The sequence below is a fragment of the Nematolebias whitei genome, chromosome 20 (assembly GCF_014905685.2).
Source record: "Nematolebias whitei isolate Nwh7 chromosome 20, NemWhi1, whole genome shotgun sequence".
NCBI lineage: Eukaryota > Metazoa > Chordata > Actinopteri > Cyprinodontiformes > Rivulidae > Nematolebias > Nematolebias whitei.
Window position 1 is genome coordinate 3637401 of NC_056517.1, and position 19658 is coordinate 3657058.

Sequence of the window (19658 nt, forward strand, 5' to 3'; positions counted from 1 at the left end):
GACCTACACAACCTCACTGACCTACACAACCTCACTGACCTACACAAGGCGAGGCCAGTGAACAAGATCAGGCTGATTCTGGCAGATCCTGATCATCCACTCCATGGTGAGTTCAGGTTGCTTCATGTGGACGCAGGTATCTGCTGCCCAGATTTAGAATGAACAGACTGAAAAACTCATTCATCCCTGTAGAGCTCAGTCTTCTCAATGAACAGTGATCATTTCTGTTATTTTAATGTCTCAATGTCTGGTGTAGTGTGGATGTTTTCTGTGCCTACTGACTGTGAAACAAATTGCCCCATGGGGATAATAAAGATTCTTGAACTTGAACTGAACTTGAATCTCACTAGTTGGTGAATGGCCTTCATGAGAACATCTCCAGAGCACGTTTGACATTTCCAGGGGTTCTATATAGTTTTGCTTGAGTTGCAGAGGTGTGCAGCCATGCCACTTGAGTTTTGAACATATTCAAAAAATTGTGCTACAAGTTTCCTCTCAAAATAACCACAAAGGCATCATCGGTGTCTCCAGTCCATCTCAAGAGAGGAAGAGCTGTATTTTGTGACCTGCAAGGACTCTATCTGGATTAAATCATGGATGTTGGGGTGGCAGACATGGTGGGTACAAAGTCGGCCAAGTAGTTTAATATGTGGACGGCAAAATCATGTGCATGACCTGAAATGCAAATTCTGTGTGTACACAAAAATATGTTGTGATTTTCTAACACTAGTCTCTTAAAATGCAACTGCACAGCTCACGGGTCACAAAAACTGAGAAGTTATTGAGACTGCAACAAAAACATTACATATTGCTTTTGCAATTTGGAGTTGCCCACTAATGTGCAACAGTTGCAGTCCTGTGTGACACTACCCAACATCGTATGAGCTGCAAAGTTAGCATACACGAGACAATCAGCTGAATGATGAGGCATCTCTCAGAACCTGGGTCCAGTTTTTGTTTAAAAGTTTTTCCCCGGGTTTTATTTTTTTTAAGACATGATTTTAGGACACTGTTCATTTGCTGTTATGGTTTTAAAGCCTGATGCATGTTTGTCCTTCACTTGTCCACCGTCCTCATTTTCTTTCTAAGCTGCACAATATGATGTCAGGTAAAAGGACTGGACTGAAAATGAGAGAAAAAGCAGCCAAATCTCAAAGAAAAGCCTCAAAAGACATTTAGAAAGCCTAAAAAACTATTGATTACAGTCATTTTAACATTACAAGTCTGGCTGCTTAAGAGAAATATAAATAAAATAGGTGTAGAGAATGTGCTGATGTATTTGACAAACAGATCTAAGTTTGAATCTTTTCTTTGAATAATAGTGTTGCATGTAGTTTACTAAATGTTTATTTCCTCTTGTTCTTCTAGGATCTTCCTCATCTGTGTCTGCATCTCGAGGGAATCTCACCAATGAGAGCTTCGAAGCAGTTGGCCATAGCGTGTCGCAGGTCCGACTCCCGGCACAGGTCGGGACCGTGAGCGTAGAGCATGAAGCGATCCAACTCCAGTTTCTGGAAAAGAAAAGACACATTTATATCAGCAGGCTGCCACGGACACCTCGGTAATAGCTACTTAAAAAAAAGCACTATCTTATTGCACATTTTTATTGGCTCTCTGTAGGAAGGCAGTGTTATAAAAAAGACCACTGAAAAACTCAAGGGAAATGGAAAAGATTGCCTGCCCTCACTAGAAAAGGTTCTACTTCATGGCACTGACAGATGTGCTCGTGTGTAGTCCAGCTGTGGCATGACGCACGAAGACCAACCGGAGAAGAAACATTCACATACAAGTGAATGCATGCACACACAAACACAGACACACACAAAGCAGATAATCCCAAGATGAAATGTGAAATAGAACAGCAGCGACCTTCATACAGTCTGAAAAGTTGCTTTTTTTATTTTTTTACTGGTCTACAGTATCACAGATGATATACATGAAACAAAAAGGGTGTTTGACCTGAATTTTGAGGGAACGTGAAATTTAATTTCTATTACTTTTACTGAAAACCTACTACTGACAATATGGAGATTCAACTTTAAGATGTTCATGATTCAGTTATAGAGGTTGGTAAGATAAAACTGAAAGTATGATGCAAATTTCAGTGTCAAGTTCTTTTTTCTTTTTTAACAATTGATAGTATTTTTAAAGAAATGATGCAATACTGTTTTTTGAATGGGCCAAAGTCCCCCATGACCATGTGTGATACTGTCTTATACTGTGATACTGGTGCTAAAGATGGTTTTACAAGACTCTGGGTAATCAGGTGGAGCTTATTTTACACAAACTGATTTTGAACTTTATTTCTTATTAAAAATAATGACAGTGCAATCTATTATTTTTGCTGTTAAATAAAAATTATATTAATAAAAAAAGGATTAGATAATTTTCCTGTTTGCCACAAAAAACCTCCAGATTTAAATTTCCAGCACCATCATCAGCTATAACACAGCAGCTGTTTAAGCTTAGGCAGCACGGTGGCACAGCTGGTAGAGCTGTTGCCTCTCAGTCAGAAGGTTGCTGGACCAAGGGTGTTGGTTCAAATCCTGGTACAGGGGCCTTTCTGGGTGGTTTGCATGTTCTCTCCGTGCATGCGTGGGTTTTCTCCGGGTACTCCTGTTTCCTCCCACAGACCAAAAACATGCATGTTAGACTGATGGTAACTCTGAATTGTCCCTAGGTGAGAGAGAGAGAGTGAATAGTTGTTTGTCTCATTTGTCTCTATGTGTCCCTGTGATGGACTGTCCAGGTTGTCCCACGCCTCTCGCACTGTGACTGCTGGATGTGACCCGAATAAGAAGAAGTGGGCAAAGATAATGGACGGATGTTTCAGCTTGCATGTCAAACTTATTGTTTAATTCCTTTTCAAACCTCTTCTATATATTCTGTCTTACATGTAAAATTTTACTCAAGCCTGTCTGATTACTGATTATTAAAAGACTAATTTTCACAACGTTGTCAAAATTTGAAGTCTTTGTTCTGCATTAGGATTTTTGTTTTCAATTACCTTTCAAGAAAAAAAAAAAGCTGATTAAGGTAAAAGAAGCCAGTTGTGATTAGAGGCGCACAGACTGCAGTTTTCTGGCCGATCACTGATTTTTAAAAAGCCTGACCTGCCCATTCCGATTTTGGCCGATACAGATTTTATTTTATAAGTGACACTGTCAGATGTTATTAGGGCTGAGCCATATCATATCGTTCACAATAATACCGGTTTTAAAAAAAAAAGCTTGCCCGGGAAAATAAATTATATCACGATATGCTAATTTCATGACGTAAATATGTCAGTTTCCTCTACCATTATACAAGCGGCGCCCCGCCCAGTTAACAGAACCGAGAGCGCTGAACTACCGAACCGAACTGTGCACCGCCTAACCACCCTGTCGGTACTGGTGTAATGCTAATTAGCTGTGTGCAATACTAGCTAGCTAAAAAGCTAAAAACAAACAATGCACAGCTCAGCTGTGTCTCTTAGATCCACAGTCCATGGACCCAGAACAGAGTCAGGTGATCAGAGACGGAGCATCAGAGAAATGAATCATTCCTGCAGGAACAGAGGAAGCTGAAACTCCACGAGCTTCAGGCTCAGACGATCACCTTGTTACAAGTTCTGGAAGTTACAGCTCATTTAGAGGAAACATATATTTTTGTTGTATGATAAATTTATGCTCACAGATCTTAAGCTTCATTTTATTCAGTTATTTTGGGAAACTTCACCTGCACTTTAGTTTTGGTGGTGGATTTTGTTGATCTATATTTTGTGCAGACTTTTTCAATCTAAATAACAGACAGATTTTTTTTTTTTTTATATATATATACTTTGAGACTGAATACTTTACTAAATAAAGTAATTTCAGTAAAATTAACCCTTGTTGTTTTGTTTAGTTTTTATATAATACTGCAAAGCAACATGTTAAGTTAATTTTGTCAAATGAATAACTGATTTTTTTTTGTTGTTGTTGTTGTTAGATCACAAAATGTATTGTTAACGTCAGAATGCTCTGAAATATCACGATATTATATTTGAGCCGTATCGCCCACCCCTAGGTGTTAACTTGTCACAATGCACCTTCAATTTTCCAATCTTATTTTAATCAAAAGCATACTCTTGAACAATATCCTAGAAACAATAAAACTTGTTTTAACTGGCCACGAGGTAGCGCTCTGAAATATAAATGAAGTTTAGACAATTGTTGCTAAAACTAGAAATAAATAAAAAAATCGATAAAATTGTTTTCTCGTGCAAGTATCGGTCAATCTCCTATCTCCCAAAATTAAGGGAATCGGAGCCGTGCACCCTTAGTTGTGATGCAATAAAAGTGTACAAGAATGCAGAAAGGCAAACTAAATAATGAGCCTTGGAACCTGCACGTTATTTATTATATTGTAAATGAGAGGTGGGTTGAGGGTGACTGCAGTCCATCAAGTCTCTGGGCCCGGAGAAAAAGTAGCCCAACTTGACTTTACTGACTACAGACAAAGAAATAGCCAGGGTGCTTTTTAATTATGCTGATAACTGTTGGTGGTATCCCACCCCCCGTGATTGCACACGCAAATTAAAATCACAAACACTCCAACTCCGAGGGAACCCGTTCTGACTTTTAAGCCTTCCAAGTGAAGTGGCGGATTGTGCCTTTGCACGCTGAAGATAGTTTTTGAAAGATAATTGCGAGCGTTCTTCAGCAGACGGCTTTAGAGGAACTTGGTAAACAACTTGGCAACGCTGAACACTGTATCACGCTCACTTTTCCCGCGAGCGGCAGATTGAAACATGCCAAACTGCTACACAGCACTAATGCAGATTCGGGCGGCTGCATCTTTGTATTCAGCGGGGAGCGACATGAAAGATTGAAGTTTTTAATTGGTTTCTCCACATCACGGGACAATTATTGTTGTGTTCTTTACAAACCATGCCAGTGAGTGCTGCCGGGCTGCCAGCGAGAGAACAGGGAAGTAAGGAGGGTGGAGGGTGTGATAACAGGAACTGAGGAGTGATTCAGGAAGACCTCCAGGGGTCCACGGGGACCCCAGTCGCACCAGTTTCCAAAACAACAACCTTTTAACTCCATTTACAGACCGGAGGGGGCAAAAAGATGGGTTCGGATGGCAGTGAGACAAATTACTCTTTTCCCCTGTGAGCACTGAAGAAAGTAGCAAAGTCATAACATCAGGAGAGAAGACAATAAGACTGTCTCGAACATGTCCTCATGTCACTCTGGAGACATCACACACTTTCACCTGCAGAGAAATGCTCCGTTATGAGCAGGCGGGGGGAAAGTTACCTTGGCGAGCATGGCCAAGTGCTGGTTCTGAACGATGGCGGTCCTGTAGGTTGCCAGGCCACCCTCCTCCAAACTGGGAAACAGGTAATAGAGATGGACACTGCAAACAAACAGACAGAAATGTGTTATGTAATTTAATTAGCCTGCCGTCTGCATTTCTGATTTGAATACAATGAAGAAGCTAATAAGAGAAACGTGACTGGCACGTGGGGACAGATTAACAAAGACAGCCATAAAATCAGCCCATAATGTGTACAATAAGTAAAAATACTGTGATTCGATCGCATCATTCTACAGTTGCCAGATTCTCCAAGACCAACTAATTAAGTTTCTAAAGCGATCTCCAGGTCTGTGCTGGAACCCAAAAGTGGTCTCGGACGCTTCAGTGGTTCCACAGCTGGGTTCCCCGATGAGCCGGCTCCATTTTCATTATGGTCCAACGTCTCCGTAACCACAGCGTGTCATTTGATTTCATTTGATTTAAAACAGGCCATTTAATTCAGTCATTTCTAATCAATGCACAGAGAGGTAAGCAGGTGGTGTCCTGTTTGATTAATTCACAAGAGGTCCATGTGGTAGGAGATTGTGGTCTTGCTGCAAAACAAACAAACAAACAAACAAAAAACTTGGAATAAAAAAAGAAAAACGCAAAGTAATGAAGTAATGAAAAGTAATTACACTGGAGGTGAACGGTTTGATGGAAGTGTCAGCTGTTTGCCAACTCCAAGCAGATGGATAAATTAAGGACAAAAATAATATTCATAAAGAAACTTGTCTTCAGATAAAGCTGTAAAGTTTTAATAAACAATAACACTAACAGTAAGTCAATCAAATCAAAAGTTAGCAGAGCGTGTTTCAGGGCACCATGTCCTTAAATACTAGTTCTTTGGCTCGGTGGCTTAAAAGATAACTAAATAAAAAAATTAAACAATATCTAGAAAGACTTTTAATCAAAAGATGAGCGTAAAGAATTATGTTACTTTTGTTGGGAACTGACTTTAAATAAACATAATTGAATTAAACAAATTATTACAAATTTAAACTGTTGAAGAGCTTTCAGATGGAGAAAAAAAATATATATATATATATTAAATTTTATATTTTTATGTTTGAAGCCTGAAATGTGGCAAAAGGTTGAAAAAGTCAAGGGGGGCGAATTCTTTCACAAGGCACTGTATATGAAAAGGACCCTGTGAGATTTATTTTTAACATCATCTGATGACCCTGTGGGCCCCCTCTGTTCAGCACTAACCCCTCCCTTGTTGTAAGTTGGGGGCCATTCTAATGTGCAAAACATTCTGTTGGCTGGACAGCAGAGGCACAGAGAGCCTCTAAGGGCAGCCCGCAAGCAGCAGCTGGCTGGCTTTGCTGTAGCCATTTAACTGGACAAGAGGCTGATAAATAATTCAGGGGGCCGGAGCGTAGGCCAAGCGTGTCTCGTCAGATGCTAACAGTCCAAAAAGCCAGGCAGAGGTGGGAGGACAATGGGGAAGGAAAAGACAAACATGACCTGAGATCTCTTGAGAAACAGAGGCTAAGTGACCTCGTTGTAACACTGGAACTGAAACATATGACGGACCGGACTAGAGGTTAACGGATTAGGATTCTTGAAAAGGACAATGTAGATGCCATTTATTTATTAATTGATTGATTGATTGATTATAAAGGGAGTCATTGGTAGATTTAAGAGGTCAATTTGTTTGTATGTTGATCGAAGAAATTTGTCTCAACTGACAGTGAACATCCATCCAGACATCCATTAGCTTTACCCACTGCTTTCTTTTTGGGTTGCAGGGGTCACTGGTGCCCATATCCAGCCAGGACTGTGTAAGAGGCGGGGGACACCCTGGACATGTCTCCAGTCCATCACAAGGACACATAGAGACAAACGAGACAAACAACCATTCACTCTTTCATGCACACCTAGGGACAATTTAGAGTTACCAATCAGTCTAACATGCATGTTTTTAGTCTGTGGGAGGAAACTGGAGTACCCGGAGAAAACCCACACATGTACGGAGAGAACATGCAAACTCCACCCAGAAAGGCCCCCATCCGAGATTTGAACCGGCGACCTGGCTGAGAGGTAACTGCTCTACCAAGTGAGCCACCGTGCCAAGTGTGACACTGAACAGTGAAAAATAAATAAATAAATAAATAAAACAGGTAAGAAACGTTCAGGTTAAAATTGATAAAGAAGAACAGAATTATGTTTTAATTCAATGCACAGTACGCTGCTCATGCATCCAAAAATACAAGATGGCAGCTTCTGTAAAGCGAGTCCAGCAGCTTTACGTCCCAACAACAGGCTCTTTCATAAAACGGTTCTGCAAAACTGGAGCATGGACCAGTCCCTCTTTATCCTCCCTCTGGCCGTTCATAAATCACTGATGGGGCTGCACTCACCACACAGACCGAGCCCTCAGAAATGAAGCAAGCAATGCAGAACGAACAGAGGCACGGAGCAGAACTCAGCTGTGATGACGTAATGCGTCAGCAACACTACGTCTACCTCACGTCATTCACAAAATGTAATGAATTTACTCAGTTTAGCGAGCCGCTTTGTGATTAACTGATTTTTTATTAATTTTTTTCTTTAAACTATGAAGTTGATGTGGGTCACCATCAATATTCCCTCGGTAATAAATATTTGTTAATGGACTTGGCAGATGCACACAACTGTCATCAGATTATCACATTATTGAGCTGCGACGCCGGCTTACTTTCACATATCGACTATTTCACCTCTGTTACTACCAGTCCAGGGGTGGGCTGGCTTCGACCCCCACTGCCGCATCTGTTCATTAAAAAGTCAAAAGCGAGGCAGCCAGGAGGCATTTCAGTCCTGGACCGAGTCGTCTTGTGAAGGAGCCTAAAGAAAAAAGAGGGAATATTTGTCCGCATGCTGTTCAAACTGTTGGTGTTACAACTGTGAGGAAAATCAATCTGTAGTTGATGTTTTCAGTTAAAGCTAAACAAGTGTTCTTGATTTTACTTCATTAGATGTTCTTATTTAAGTTTATTTTATTTAACATAGGTCTCTGTGTTATTTGGCATTTTTATTGCATTGAGTTCACCTGCAGTTATATTTGATTTTAAACTTTGTACAACAGTTTGGTCATCAAACGATGTATTTAAATGTGCTGTAGCTTTGACTTGAAGTGGTCCAGAATACCAGAAAAAGCACAATACTGCTATACATTTCTGGAAAACTTCCTATGGTATTTGCAGGTGTAGTATATTAAAAAAAAAAAACACAGAACGGCTTAGTTATTTAAACATGGCCAATGATGTGTTAATATTTTTCTCAATTTATATGTTTTCTTTTATGACTACTGTTGGTCATTGTTGTCTACTGTTGTCATTAGGGGCGCAACGATAAATCGGCCCCGATTTCTTTAATTTTGGGAAATCTTAAGTCAACCGATACTTACACGAGAAGCCGATTTGACCCTTTTTTAGTGTTTTAACAACAATTGTCTGAACTTCATTCATATTTCAGAGCACTGCCTCATGGCCAGTTAAAACAAGTTTGCATTGTTTCTAGGATATTGTTCAAGGGCATGTTTTTCAAGAAAATAATATTGGAAAATCGAAGGTGCATTGTGACCTGATAACACCTGACAAGTGTCGCTTCAAAACAAAATCGGTATCGACCAAAATCGGAATCGGCAGCTCAGACTTTTTAGAAATCGGCGATCGGCCAGAAAACTGCAATTGGTGCACCCCCAGTTGTCGTCATTCTTTGTTAAACCAGATCTCTTGTGAATGAGTCTTCGAGGCTCAGTGACACTAACCTGTATAAATAAAGGTTGAATGCACTTTACAGGTTACAACGTTTCTATTGGAGACAAATCATTCAAAAAGTATTTTTCTTTTTGTTTTGCTGCAGTTGTTTCGTCTTAAAGGAGGTGGCGTTGGTACAGTAAGCGGACATGTAGCCAGCTGATTTGCTTGGTAGTGTGTGAGATTAATATCATCTATAAATACACACACATGTATAATTAGCAGTGTGCTTAGGTAAGTGCTGGGCAGTAACGTCCTCACTCACCTGGGAGTCAATAACACAGTCAGCAATCCTGACAGCAATTCAAGACAGCTAATTGCAAGTTGTCATGAAGAATTTCTGGCTGTTGAAATAAATTGGGGGATACAGTGAGGGGTGAGGAAATGGTGGGGTGCTTATATCCAGTTCCAATTACTGGTGAATCAGTGTCTCGAATGAGGCGAAAGCATGGAGAAGAGTGCGGCTGTGACAGACAAGGAAACGTAGACAATGAGAAAGATGGAAGGAAACGAAGTGAGAGGGTGCGAAGGGAAAGAAAAAAAAAGACAGAAAGGCCGACAGTGTTGCATTCAGCTTCAATTAGCGCCTGCGTCTATCAAAGACGCGTGGTCTCACCTGGTGAGGAACTCGACAACAGCATCCCCGAGGAACTCCAGTCTCTCGTTGTGATTGATCCTGTAGAGGTGAAGAGGAGATGGAAGAGAAAAGAGGTGGAGATGTGAGGAAAGACAGACACACTGGATCTGAGAATAACTACAGCTCACATCCAATAATAAGCAGCCGTTGCCCTTAAAATTAGCTCATTTCATTTCCCTCTGCGATACGCCTTCCTTCCACAGTTAAAGTTAATTTTCTTGTCAGCAGGCCTGCCAGGTATATTAATCACAAGATTCATCCCTTTGATTGTGCCTGTGGTCGCTGATAGCATGAACAGATATGTGCCTGCAGGTATCCCACCTGGAAGGAGAAGGGTCATCCTGCCCCAAACGAGACATGATGTTAATCAACGTGTTGATTCCTGAAAAGATAAACGAGCCACATCGTGGAAGGGTTAGGCACCATGACTAAAAAAATGAAGAGCAAAAAGAAGCAGCTGAATATAAATGGACCTTTTTTTCTCATGTACATGTGGTGGACCTTCCTGTCCCCATACTTCGGCTGACGGATACCACAGTTGGACAGCGAGTTGCGAGCGTGATCAGGATTCATGCCAAAGTTGAGGTGGTGGCTGGGGTGAGTCATCGCAAGCTGAAAGGGAACATTAGCACTCTTTTTAAACTTTTTTTTACAAAATAGAAGACTCTTTCTTGGACTTCAAGAATGTCAAAACTACATGCAAGGTGCACAACCTGGAATCTAATTTCACTGCAGTTTAGGTGTTTTATTACCTGCCCTTAGAGAATAGTCCCTGGAATGTGACGGTGCGCAGCTATGACCCACACTGACCGTTCAAACACAACAGACCCAGAGTTTCAGCTCCTTCCTTAATTAGTTACACTGTGCAACAAACATCTGTAAATTTTCTTCAAACGCATTAAAAATTGGACAAAGTTGTTGCTTTTTCAAACAGGTTCAAGAATATCTCTGTACCTTCCCCTCCTTGGGGCCACAGCATCCCAGTCACATTTCTACAGCCGCACCTTTGCATTTTGTTGGGAACTTCAACACGGACCCATTAACGTTTCATCTCTTCATTAAGAAACAATAAAACTTCAGATGGGAAAATATGATACAGTAACTACAGGCTGGATAAAATAGGTGCACCTATCAAATAGGCAATGTTTTTATTTATTTAATAAAATGGCTCTTTGCTCTGAACAACTGAGCAGCTTGTACATCTTCTACTGCAGTGCAGGCATGTCCAACAATGTGACCTCTGCAGTTCAGATTGAGGTTGTGGGCGATTCACATGTCGTGTACAAGTGAGCCTGGCGTATAATCAGATTTATGTTGCAATGTTATAGAAAATGTTACAGAAAAGCAGTTATTTTATTTTATTCCTAGATGGCACCAACACAGACTAGCTTGGCAAAAGAGTGGAAAACTGCATGTTGGGAAAATACTTTTCTTCCTTTTTATTTAAATGTTATTTTCTTTGCGACTTCTTTATTAACTTTTCGTCTGTGTTGGTCGATTTTTGATATTTATACTTTCCCAACATCGTTTCTGTTTGGCCATGAATAAAACGGTACTTATTATAATTAATAAACAGACAGGGATGAGAAAACACACATAAAATTACTGAATACATACCTTTTCCTTGTTGTTTTTCTATACCCTGGTATTTCTCCTTCCACTACTAAAATACAAGAAATGTGTCTCTACTAAGCTTCTCCATCTGAAAGCTTATTTAGATTCTTCATCACAGATGGTGAAAGACTGCAGAAAGGAGAAAGGCTGTTGCCAATTCTATAATCTGCAATACATTACAGTTACAGCTCTAAGACAACAAATCTGAGGTCACCTTTTAGATTGCCATCCCAGTGAGACAAATAGTTTGAGGATTAGAAGAATTTGGCAGCTTCCAAACTCATTTGCATTAATGAAATGTCCCATTTTTTTCTGAATAATGATTTCCTAAAAACCAGCAAAAATAGTGACTATCAGTATGATAGCTAACAAAGTTAAGTCAGGTCCTCTGGATGGTTTGTGTTTGTTGAAAAGTTTTGTCTTTCATCCAAAAGACTTCATCAGTCGGGAGCCACAACAAACTCACAACTCTTATAAATGCAAGTAGCATCTTAACATAGTGCGTCAACCAGGTTGATGGTGCTCATGTGGTTTCTGTAGTCCACCAAGTCGTTTGAGGCCATGGTGGCCAACAAGGTTCAAAACATCCTAATTCAAGATCATTAATCCAACTCAATTTTATTAGATTTTTCTACCTGGATTATTGAGCATGAATCAGGATATTTTGAACCACTTTGGCCATGAAGCAGATGGCCACTTGTCCTGAGCCTGGTTCTGCTAGAGGTTTATTCCTCATGAGGGAGTTTTTCCTTTCCACTGTCTCCTGCATGCTTGCTCAAAATGAGAGTCTGCGATGAAGTTAAACTCAAAATCTGCTCCTCGGATAAATAGTGTTAACTTGTTTTTGTGTATATGAATGTTTCTGTTCAGTGCCCTGAGATGACTTCTGTTGTGACTTGGCGCTGTATAAATAAACTGAACTGAATTGAAATGATTGCCTCAAATGACTCGGCACCGCGGGGGCTACAGAAACCACCTGATCGATTGATTGACAGTGTCTTTTCAATGTTTAGTGTGGCATCTGCGGTTTACATGGTAAACAGGGTTGCCAGATAGGAAATAATGAACTTTTGTACCGTTGCCTTAAAATTATTGTATTATGACACAAATGATCATATGTGCTGAATGAAGGTGCACTTTTTCAGAGGGAGATTTGCACGAATATGGTATACACAAAGGTTCCTTTGGACCGAGGATGTTGTTGGCTTGCTTCTGCATGTTGAAAAAAGGGTGTGTGGCACAAAAAAACACGTTGCTCTCTGTTATTGATGGAACTGTTGTTCATTTACTCTCACAAGTGCAGACAAACTTCTGACTGCACCGCTTGTTGTATGCATGTGCAATTTCACACATCTGTGGAGTGTTTCACACCCAAACAGCTCCACTCTGAAATCTGGATTACAAAATATTTTGTTTCAGGAAAAAAAAAAAAAGGGGCCGTTGTTGTCTACTCAAAAAGCCCAACTGCAGCGGAGAAGTTCAGACTCTTGCTCTGACATTTATTGAAAAATGTTTTCTTTAAATGCCATGCCTGTTATTTGATTTACAATCTAATGGAGAACTTTGATGTGCTTTAGAAATATTTTCCTAATCTATAAAGTGATAAGAGCGACACAGATGTTGCGCTGTGAAAACCTCAAACCAATGTGCAAACATCAAGATTTGTTTTTACATTTTGCTTGAAACAATTTAAAAATTAAATGCTTTAAATTCTTTGAAGGAATGCATATCATATCTTTTCATCTTATACTGGCCACAAACTACTATGGTATCGTTTTAAACTAAGCTAATTTTATGATCAGTGGGGTAGAATTATAACCGTTTTAGTCAAACCATGTAAATACAGTAACATCACATGTATATTCAATTTTGTTTGGTCTTCAGAAATGTGGTAGTGCTTGAAATACAGCATCACTTTCAGCTACTACCACATGTAACTCTGTCACAATGTCTGTCAGTCATTTCCGTTCTGGCTAATATTGGCAAATATCTTGAGTTGGACTGACTCCAAAAGTTAATGCACTGAAATGATTCGGTGCCATCACCACACCAGATGGTGGTGTAATGTTCAAAACCTATCAAATTCAAAAAGATAAGGTTTTAAAAGACCATCAATAACTACAACTTGTTCAATATGTGGTAAATGTGCACTACTGTCCCTGTTCAGCTTGTACTTTTTCCATTGTTTATATGTAATGCTTACACCAGGATGTTTTACTGTTCCGATGTGAGCAAAGCAATGTAGGGTCAGCAAAAGTTTCAAGAAAATTAAGAGAGGGTGCCTCTTCTTTGTCATACTGCAAGTGTGTGTCTGAAAAGTAATGGCTTGATTTTTATGGTGGGGGCTAAGAAAAGGTTGTGTTTTTAGGTAATATATCCCTGAGGGGAGCACAAGTCCACTTTCAGCTCAGCTGAAAGAAGAAGACAAAAACTGCTGTGCCTAGAAAGACTGCCGTTGCTTAATATCTCAAACACTTCGAGTGAAGAAGAAAAAGGAAAGAGATAGGGCTCACTAGGATATGTCGAGCCGTTATCAATCTTACATTAAGGGAATGTTAAACTAATCCCTCAAATTAAAAAAAGAAAAACCCCAACTACTTTCCTCTCCTGGGTTTGCTTTTCAAAACGCTTGTCTCCTTTCAGCCAACTTCAAATCAATTTCAGGCTCCAATGAGATATATGTGTAAAACATTAACGAAAAGCTTTCAATATTTATAGTTACTCAAGAGGCCTTCAGCTTTGAAGCATTTAAACACAAAAATGACAAATTCAAAAGCAATTGTGGATTTTTCTATGGTTAAAAAAAACTATTAGAAAGGAAGTATGGGGGGAAAGAAGAGAAAAAAGTGACGTGCCGTAAGACGGCACGAGAAGCAGCCTAGCAGTTCTCCGCTCTGTGGTAAAAGTTTGATGGGTTTAAAAGTGTATACATTAATATAGTCTGAATGAGACAAAACTGTCCAGTGATAGCAAAAGTGCACATAAATCAGAAAACAAAGAGAATGTTTGAGATTAAAAGAAACAGTAGCTAAAATAACCACTTTTTACTACTAAGGTACACAGAATATCTGAATACACAACACGTCAAACGTTGAAGCCAATGGAATACAGCAACAGAAGACTATCAAGAACCAACCAGTTAAGAACAGGAGACTGAGACTACACTTCACACAGACACTACAACTGGACAGTGAGAGACTGGAAAAACATTGCCTGGTATGACAAGTCTCAATCCACTGGACTTCAGCAGCCTCCAGTCACCAGATCTCAAACCTACTGAGCACCTTTGGAATGTGGTGGAATGAGAAATTTGCACCATGGATAGGGCTGAGTACCGAACTGAGGTTCTTTTATGGCACCGACCGAACTGCACCGGTGGGTGTATGTATTGAAACGTCACTCTTCTTTCGGTGTTGAGTTTCGGTATTGGCTGTAACGTGTCAGGTGGTTTCAGCATGCAGGCAGGCAAAACACCAGACATATGACAAACAGACTACACCCAAATTACATCCAGAGCTGTATAGAGCTGCCATACCTAATCTAAAATGTATGTCTATGGTGCTGGTGACGCCCACAGACGGGTTCACGTGTGCTTCGACAAAACGCGAGCAGAAAGTTGCTCTGTGTTTTTCTGCGAGGAGAGAGGAGTTCAGCAGCCTCCCCCCTCCTCCTCTCAGCATTAAAGTCAGCCTGTGAGAGTCCACGACTGGACTCTTCATCAAAGAACTCCGAGGATGTCTCTGTGTCTGTGCTTCAGCTGGTGAGTTTACATTTGTTAGCGTAACTGCAACTTAACGTACATCACGGTGAAATAAATTATGATCCATGTAACACTAACTTTAAGATATTAGTGTGTAAATTTATTTTATCTACGTGGCTAGCTAAACTCAGAAGCTAACAAGATTGACAGTAACAAATCTTAGCTTGTAAAACTGCTCATCCATCCAGTCAGCTGCTTAAACAGTTCACTAATGTTCACTGTTTATGTTAATGTTCTCCTCACAGGAGCCTCTGACCCTGATGTGAGGAGGACAAAAGAAAAGCGAGGTGGGGCCACAGGACAGTCACAAACGTTGCTGTTAAAAGTTTGCTGCTTTTTCTGCAGTGGAGATGCACGGTGGAGGTAAGTTAAACTGTAAAGGATTTTGTTGACCAGTTGAGCTTTTATCTGTCAGACTAGATAATGTTTATTGAGTAATAACAACACAACTATGTTATTGTTGATGTTTTGTTCTCATGTCAATTAGGGAGATGATCAGAGCCCTAAACCCCAGAGAACCACAGAGAAGATTTAGGCAGAGACACAGAGGTGCAGATGTCTGCATCATCCCTACTTCATTGAATCCAGTGACCTGCTGGTGGAATGTGAGGGACAATATGTCAAACTGACAACCAGGTATCTGTGTGTGCAATAATCATCATCTACAGCCTCAGAGTGAACATGTTCTACTGCTGGAGACACCATCAGCCAGGAGCAGCTGGTTTGTGTCCAGAGAAAGCAGACATGTTGATTTTTCTGAAGAAAAACTGTTCAGTGAAAAGGTCCTCAGTGTGTAGCAGTGAGCATTAGACACTGACGTGTCACTGGTTTGTAACTGGTCTTTTGACCTGGAAATTTTATGTTTGTTTTAATGTAAGAAAACTGCTTGGAATAGAAAAATACCAAAGTTAAAAAATAAAATTCATAATTTGTACTGTAATGTGTAACGTAATTTTATTCTTGTTAGAATTAATAGTAATTCCAAAATTGGTACCGAAAAAAGAACCGTCCAGGAACCGACACGGAAGTGAAGGTACCGACACCGGTACAGATACAGATTTTTTAGAAAGGTACCCAGCCCTAACCATGGATGTGCTGCTGACAAATCAGTGGCAACTGTGTAACGGTATCACGAGAAAATACACTCCGAGTACTGTTTTCAACTCCTTGATGAAGCCACATAAAATACAGGTATAAGGCATTTCTGGATGCAAAATAAGGTCTAACCCTGTACTAGTAACCTGATTCATGCTCAATATTCCAGGTAGAAAAATCAAACAAGTTAAATTAACTTTACTTTGTTGGATTTTTCTACCTGGAATATTGAATCAGGATGTTTTGAACCATGACTGCCTCAAACGAGCCGGAGGGGGAGTAGTTTAGTTTTAACTAAAGTTTGAGTTTGAACGGGGACATTTGGTATATCAAAACATAGTTTGGTATATTTCAGATTGATTAAATAATCTTAAATATGTGTTTCAAATGTTTGTTTTGGTTAAAAAATATATAAATTGAACTTCTGAAATGGTCTTAGTCACTAATTTTATAGATTTACTGTTGACACGGGCACCTGGTTTATTAAATCACAGGTCTGATGTTATTTTTACATACATTTTGGAAGAATAGTTTCTCAATAAATCATATTTTGTTTATAAAAATGAATTAAACCATTAGGACCTGGTGCAACACATTAAGTTTCAAAGTGCATGTGCAATGTATTTTCTTATGCTAAGGCAAAATTTTGCAATATTGTATTTTACATAGTCAATTTTCATTTTTCAATCAACTTTTTTCTTTTCTCGGCTGCTCCCTTCTTCAGGGGGCGCCACAGCGAACTAAGTCACACGAATTTTCAATTAACCCTTAACAAGAAAACAATGCGCAGGCTTTAAGATGTGTTTTTAAAGAGCATATTGGATCTTTAGATAAAGTGTTCTGCGTGTTTAAAGTGTGACTGTGTGACCCACTAATGAGCTGATTATGTTATACTAAGAGCTGACAGCAGCAAGCGTTTAGAGAGTTCATCTGTTGACTCATTTCCCGTCTCGGCAGCAGACCAGTAGCACCAGTAGCAGAGTGAACAGAATAAGAATTTGGGATAAATCCGGGTCTGTGGCAAGTTGGTTCTAAAACCTAAAGGCAAGTCCTAATCCTTTGAATTATAAGAAACCAAACTTATGGCATATGTGTCACTTTTTTTTGGTCATAGCACTCAGATATGCATTCAAAAGCACAAGCAAATATTAAAAGACAGTGAAATTGTATTCAGGGCAGCCCCAGTTCAAACAGACGGACAATTCAATCACATGGATGCATCACCATGAATAAAAATTTAAAAACAAATAAAGCATCTCGGAACACATACAAATTCACGGGATACACAAACAGAAGCAGAGGCAGAGGACTTGTATAATTAAAGTATTGAGGGTCTTTGAGATGTCTCGTGTTCTGTTAGCACGGGTCAAACGTGAAGAATGGGGATAAAGCAGCAGGGGTTGGGTGGAATGATGATGGTCCAGTAGACGTGAGAAGCAGGGGCATGTGGCAACCATGAATATATCTCTTCAACTCAAAATCCCCCCATTACAACCTTTAAATGATAAATGTTTAACAGCGAAGCTTGTAGAAGAAGGAGCTTCAAAGATTTGTAGCTCTGCTGCAGCTGGGTGATGGAAAGCATCGAGCGTACAAACTCAGGTTGAGTTTTTAGCGTCTGACTGATAAAAACTCACAGTCATTCTCTGCTGTTTTACCAGTTTGTATCATTTATATAACAGGGGTGCACCGGTTGCAGTTTTCTGGCTGATCACAGATTTCTAAAAAGTCTGAGCTGCCGATTCCGATTTTGTTTTATAAGCGACACTGTCAGGTGTTATAAGTTCATAATGCACCTTTAATTTTCAATCTCATTTTATTGAAACACATACCCCTGAACAACATCCTAGAAACAATACAAACTTGTTTTAACTGGTCATGAGGTAGTGCTCTGAAATATAAATGAAGTTTAGACAATTGTTGTTCAAACTAAAAATATTGGTCAAATCGGTTCCTCATGCAAGTATCGGCCGATTTTCGATTTCCCCAAATTAATGAAATCGGGGCGGATTTATCGGTGCACCCCAATACAAAAGTCAAATGATGTTAACAATAAACACCTTAAAGATATTGTAATGTGTTAACCTTGATTAACATTAAAAAAGAACTTGGACTGTACAGATTCACTCAGCTGACTGGTTTCCCAGATGATCTTCAGCTTTCATCTCTTGTGAAAAAGATGAAATGAAGTTGTGTTTCTTTACACAGTGACCAGCTCTACCCTATAAGCTTGAAAAAAAGACATCTAAAAATAAAAAACACAGATAAAAAAACTGACCATTCACATCGTATTATAAAGATTCACACAACAAGCAACTTCAACAGCAAAGACAGCTGTACTGTGTTTTTGTCTGGCTACTGTAACTATTAAATGTTTGAAGCTACATTAAAAACGTATAGAAAATTATAAAACTATGACGTTATTGTATAAAAAATAGTTTTCATGATGTTGTTAACTTAAAATACTAAAAGTTCTAGGTTTTAAAAATAACAGAGAAAGGAGTGACACTTTTAGAAATACCAAAGACAAATGGTGTAGCTACTAGGACTGCAGATTAGTCACTGGCTGGAAGTCGTGTGCACTCATCAATGGTTGCATAATCTTGCTGGCCTACATTGTTTCTTATTATTCATGCTTGTTTTAGCTCGTGTAATTATTACAAACATTACCTCTCCAAGTTCTCTTCCACCTGTTCCATTCTTATCACAGAGCATAATGTCATCTGCAAACATCAGAGTCCACTGGGATTCCTGTCTGACCTCAACTGTTAAGTATGTCAGTAATTATAATACTTTAAATAACTATGATACAACAGCAGATCTATGACCCTCTTTTTACAATATTTTTAATGAAAAAATAAAAAATGACTGAATGCATATTATCCTCCATCTAATGTTTAAAATGGACATTGTGAGTGTGTGTTGGGGATGACACTCATCTACTACCATGCCTATATTATTTTGATCTCATTATATGAAATAATTAACTTGATAGCTTTATTTGTGTATGCCCAGGTTGATAAGATGAAGTGGCCATCTTGAATCAGGGTCACTCCACAAATTAATGTGCAAAAGATGGACCGGAACATACAATAATCACATTCTGAGAGTTACATTCTAATTGGTTTACCAGGTGAGGAAATGTTTTCTAATTAACAGACACATACTTTACAGCCACATACAGTAGTCCCTCGTTTATCATGGGGGATCCATAACCTGAAGCCCCACGATAAGTGAAAAACCACAAAGTAGGAATAGTAGTACAAGTAGTAAGTAGTAATTTATTTATTTATATATATATATATATACATATATATATATACATATACATATATATATATATATACATATATATACATATACATATATATATACATATATATACATATACATATACATACATATATATATATATACATATATATATATACATATACATATATATACATATACACATATATATACATATACATATATATATATA

The 19658-nt window shown here is 39.1% G+C and overlaps 1 protein-coding gene across 1 annotated transcript in view; it reads right to left on the reverse strand.

Annotated features, from left to right (window-relative positions):
- Nucleotides 1-19658, reverse strand: part of drosha (drosha ribonuclease III) — a 166350-nt gene that overhangs the window by 77901 nt on the left and 68791 nt on the right. The window contains exons 18-22 of the mRNA XM_037693767.1: nucleotides 10179-10317; nucleotides 10027-10087; nucleotides 9685-9744; nucleotides 5283-5382; nucleotides 1409-1511 (exon numbers count right to left, since the gene is read on the reverse strand). Coding sequence (XP_037549695.1) covers nucleotides 1409-1511; nucleotides 5283-5382; nucleotides 9685-9744; nucleotides 10027-10087; nucleotides 10179-10317 — 463 coding nt within the window. The remainder of the gene's footprint in view (nucleotides 1-1408; nucleotides 1512-5282; nucleotides 5383-9684; nucleotides 9745-10026; nucleotides 10088-10178; nucleotides 10318-19658) is intronic.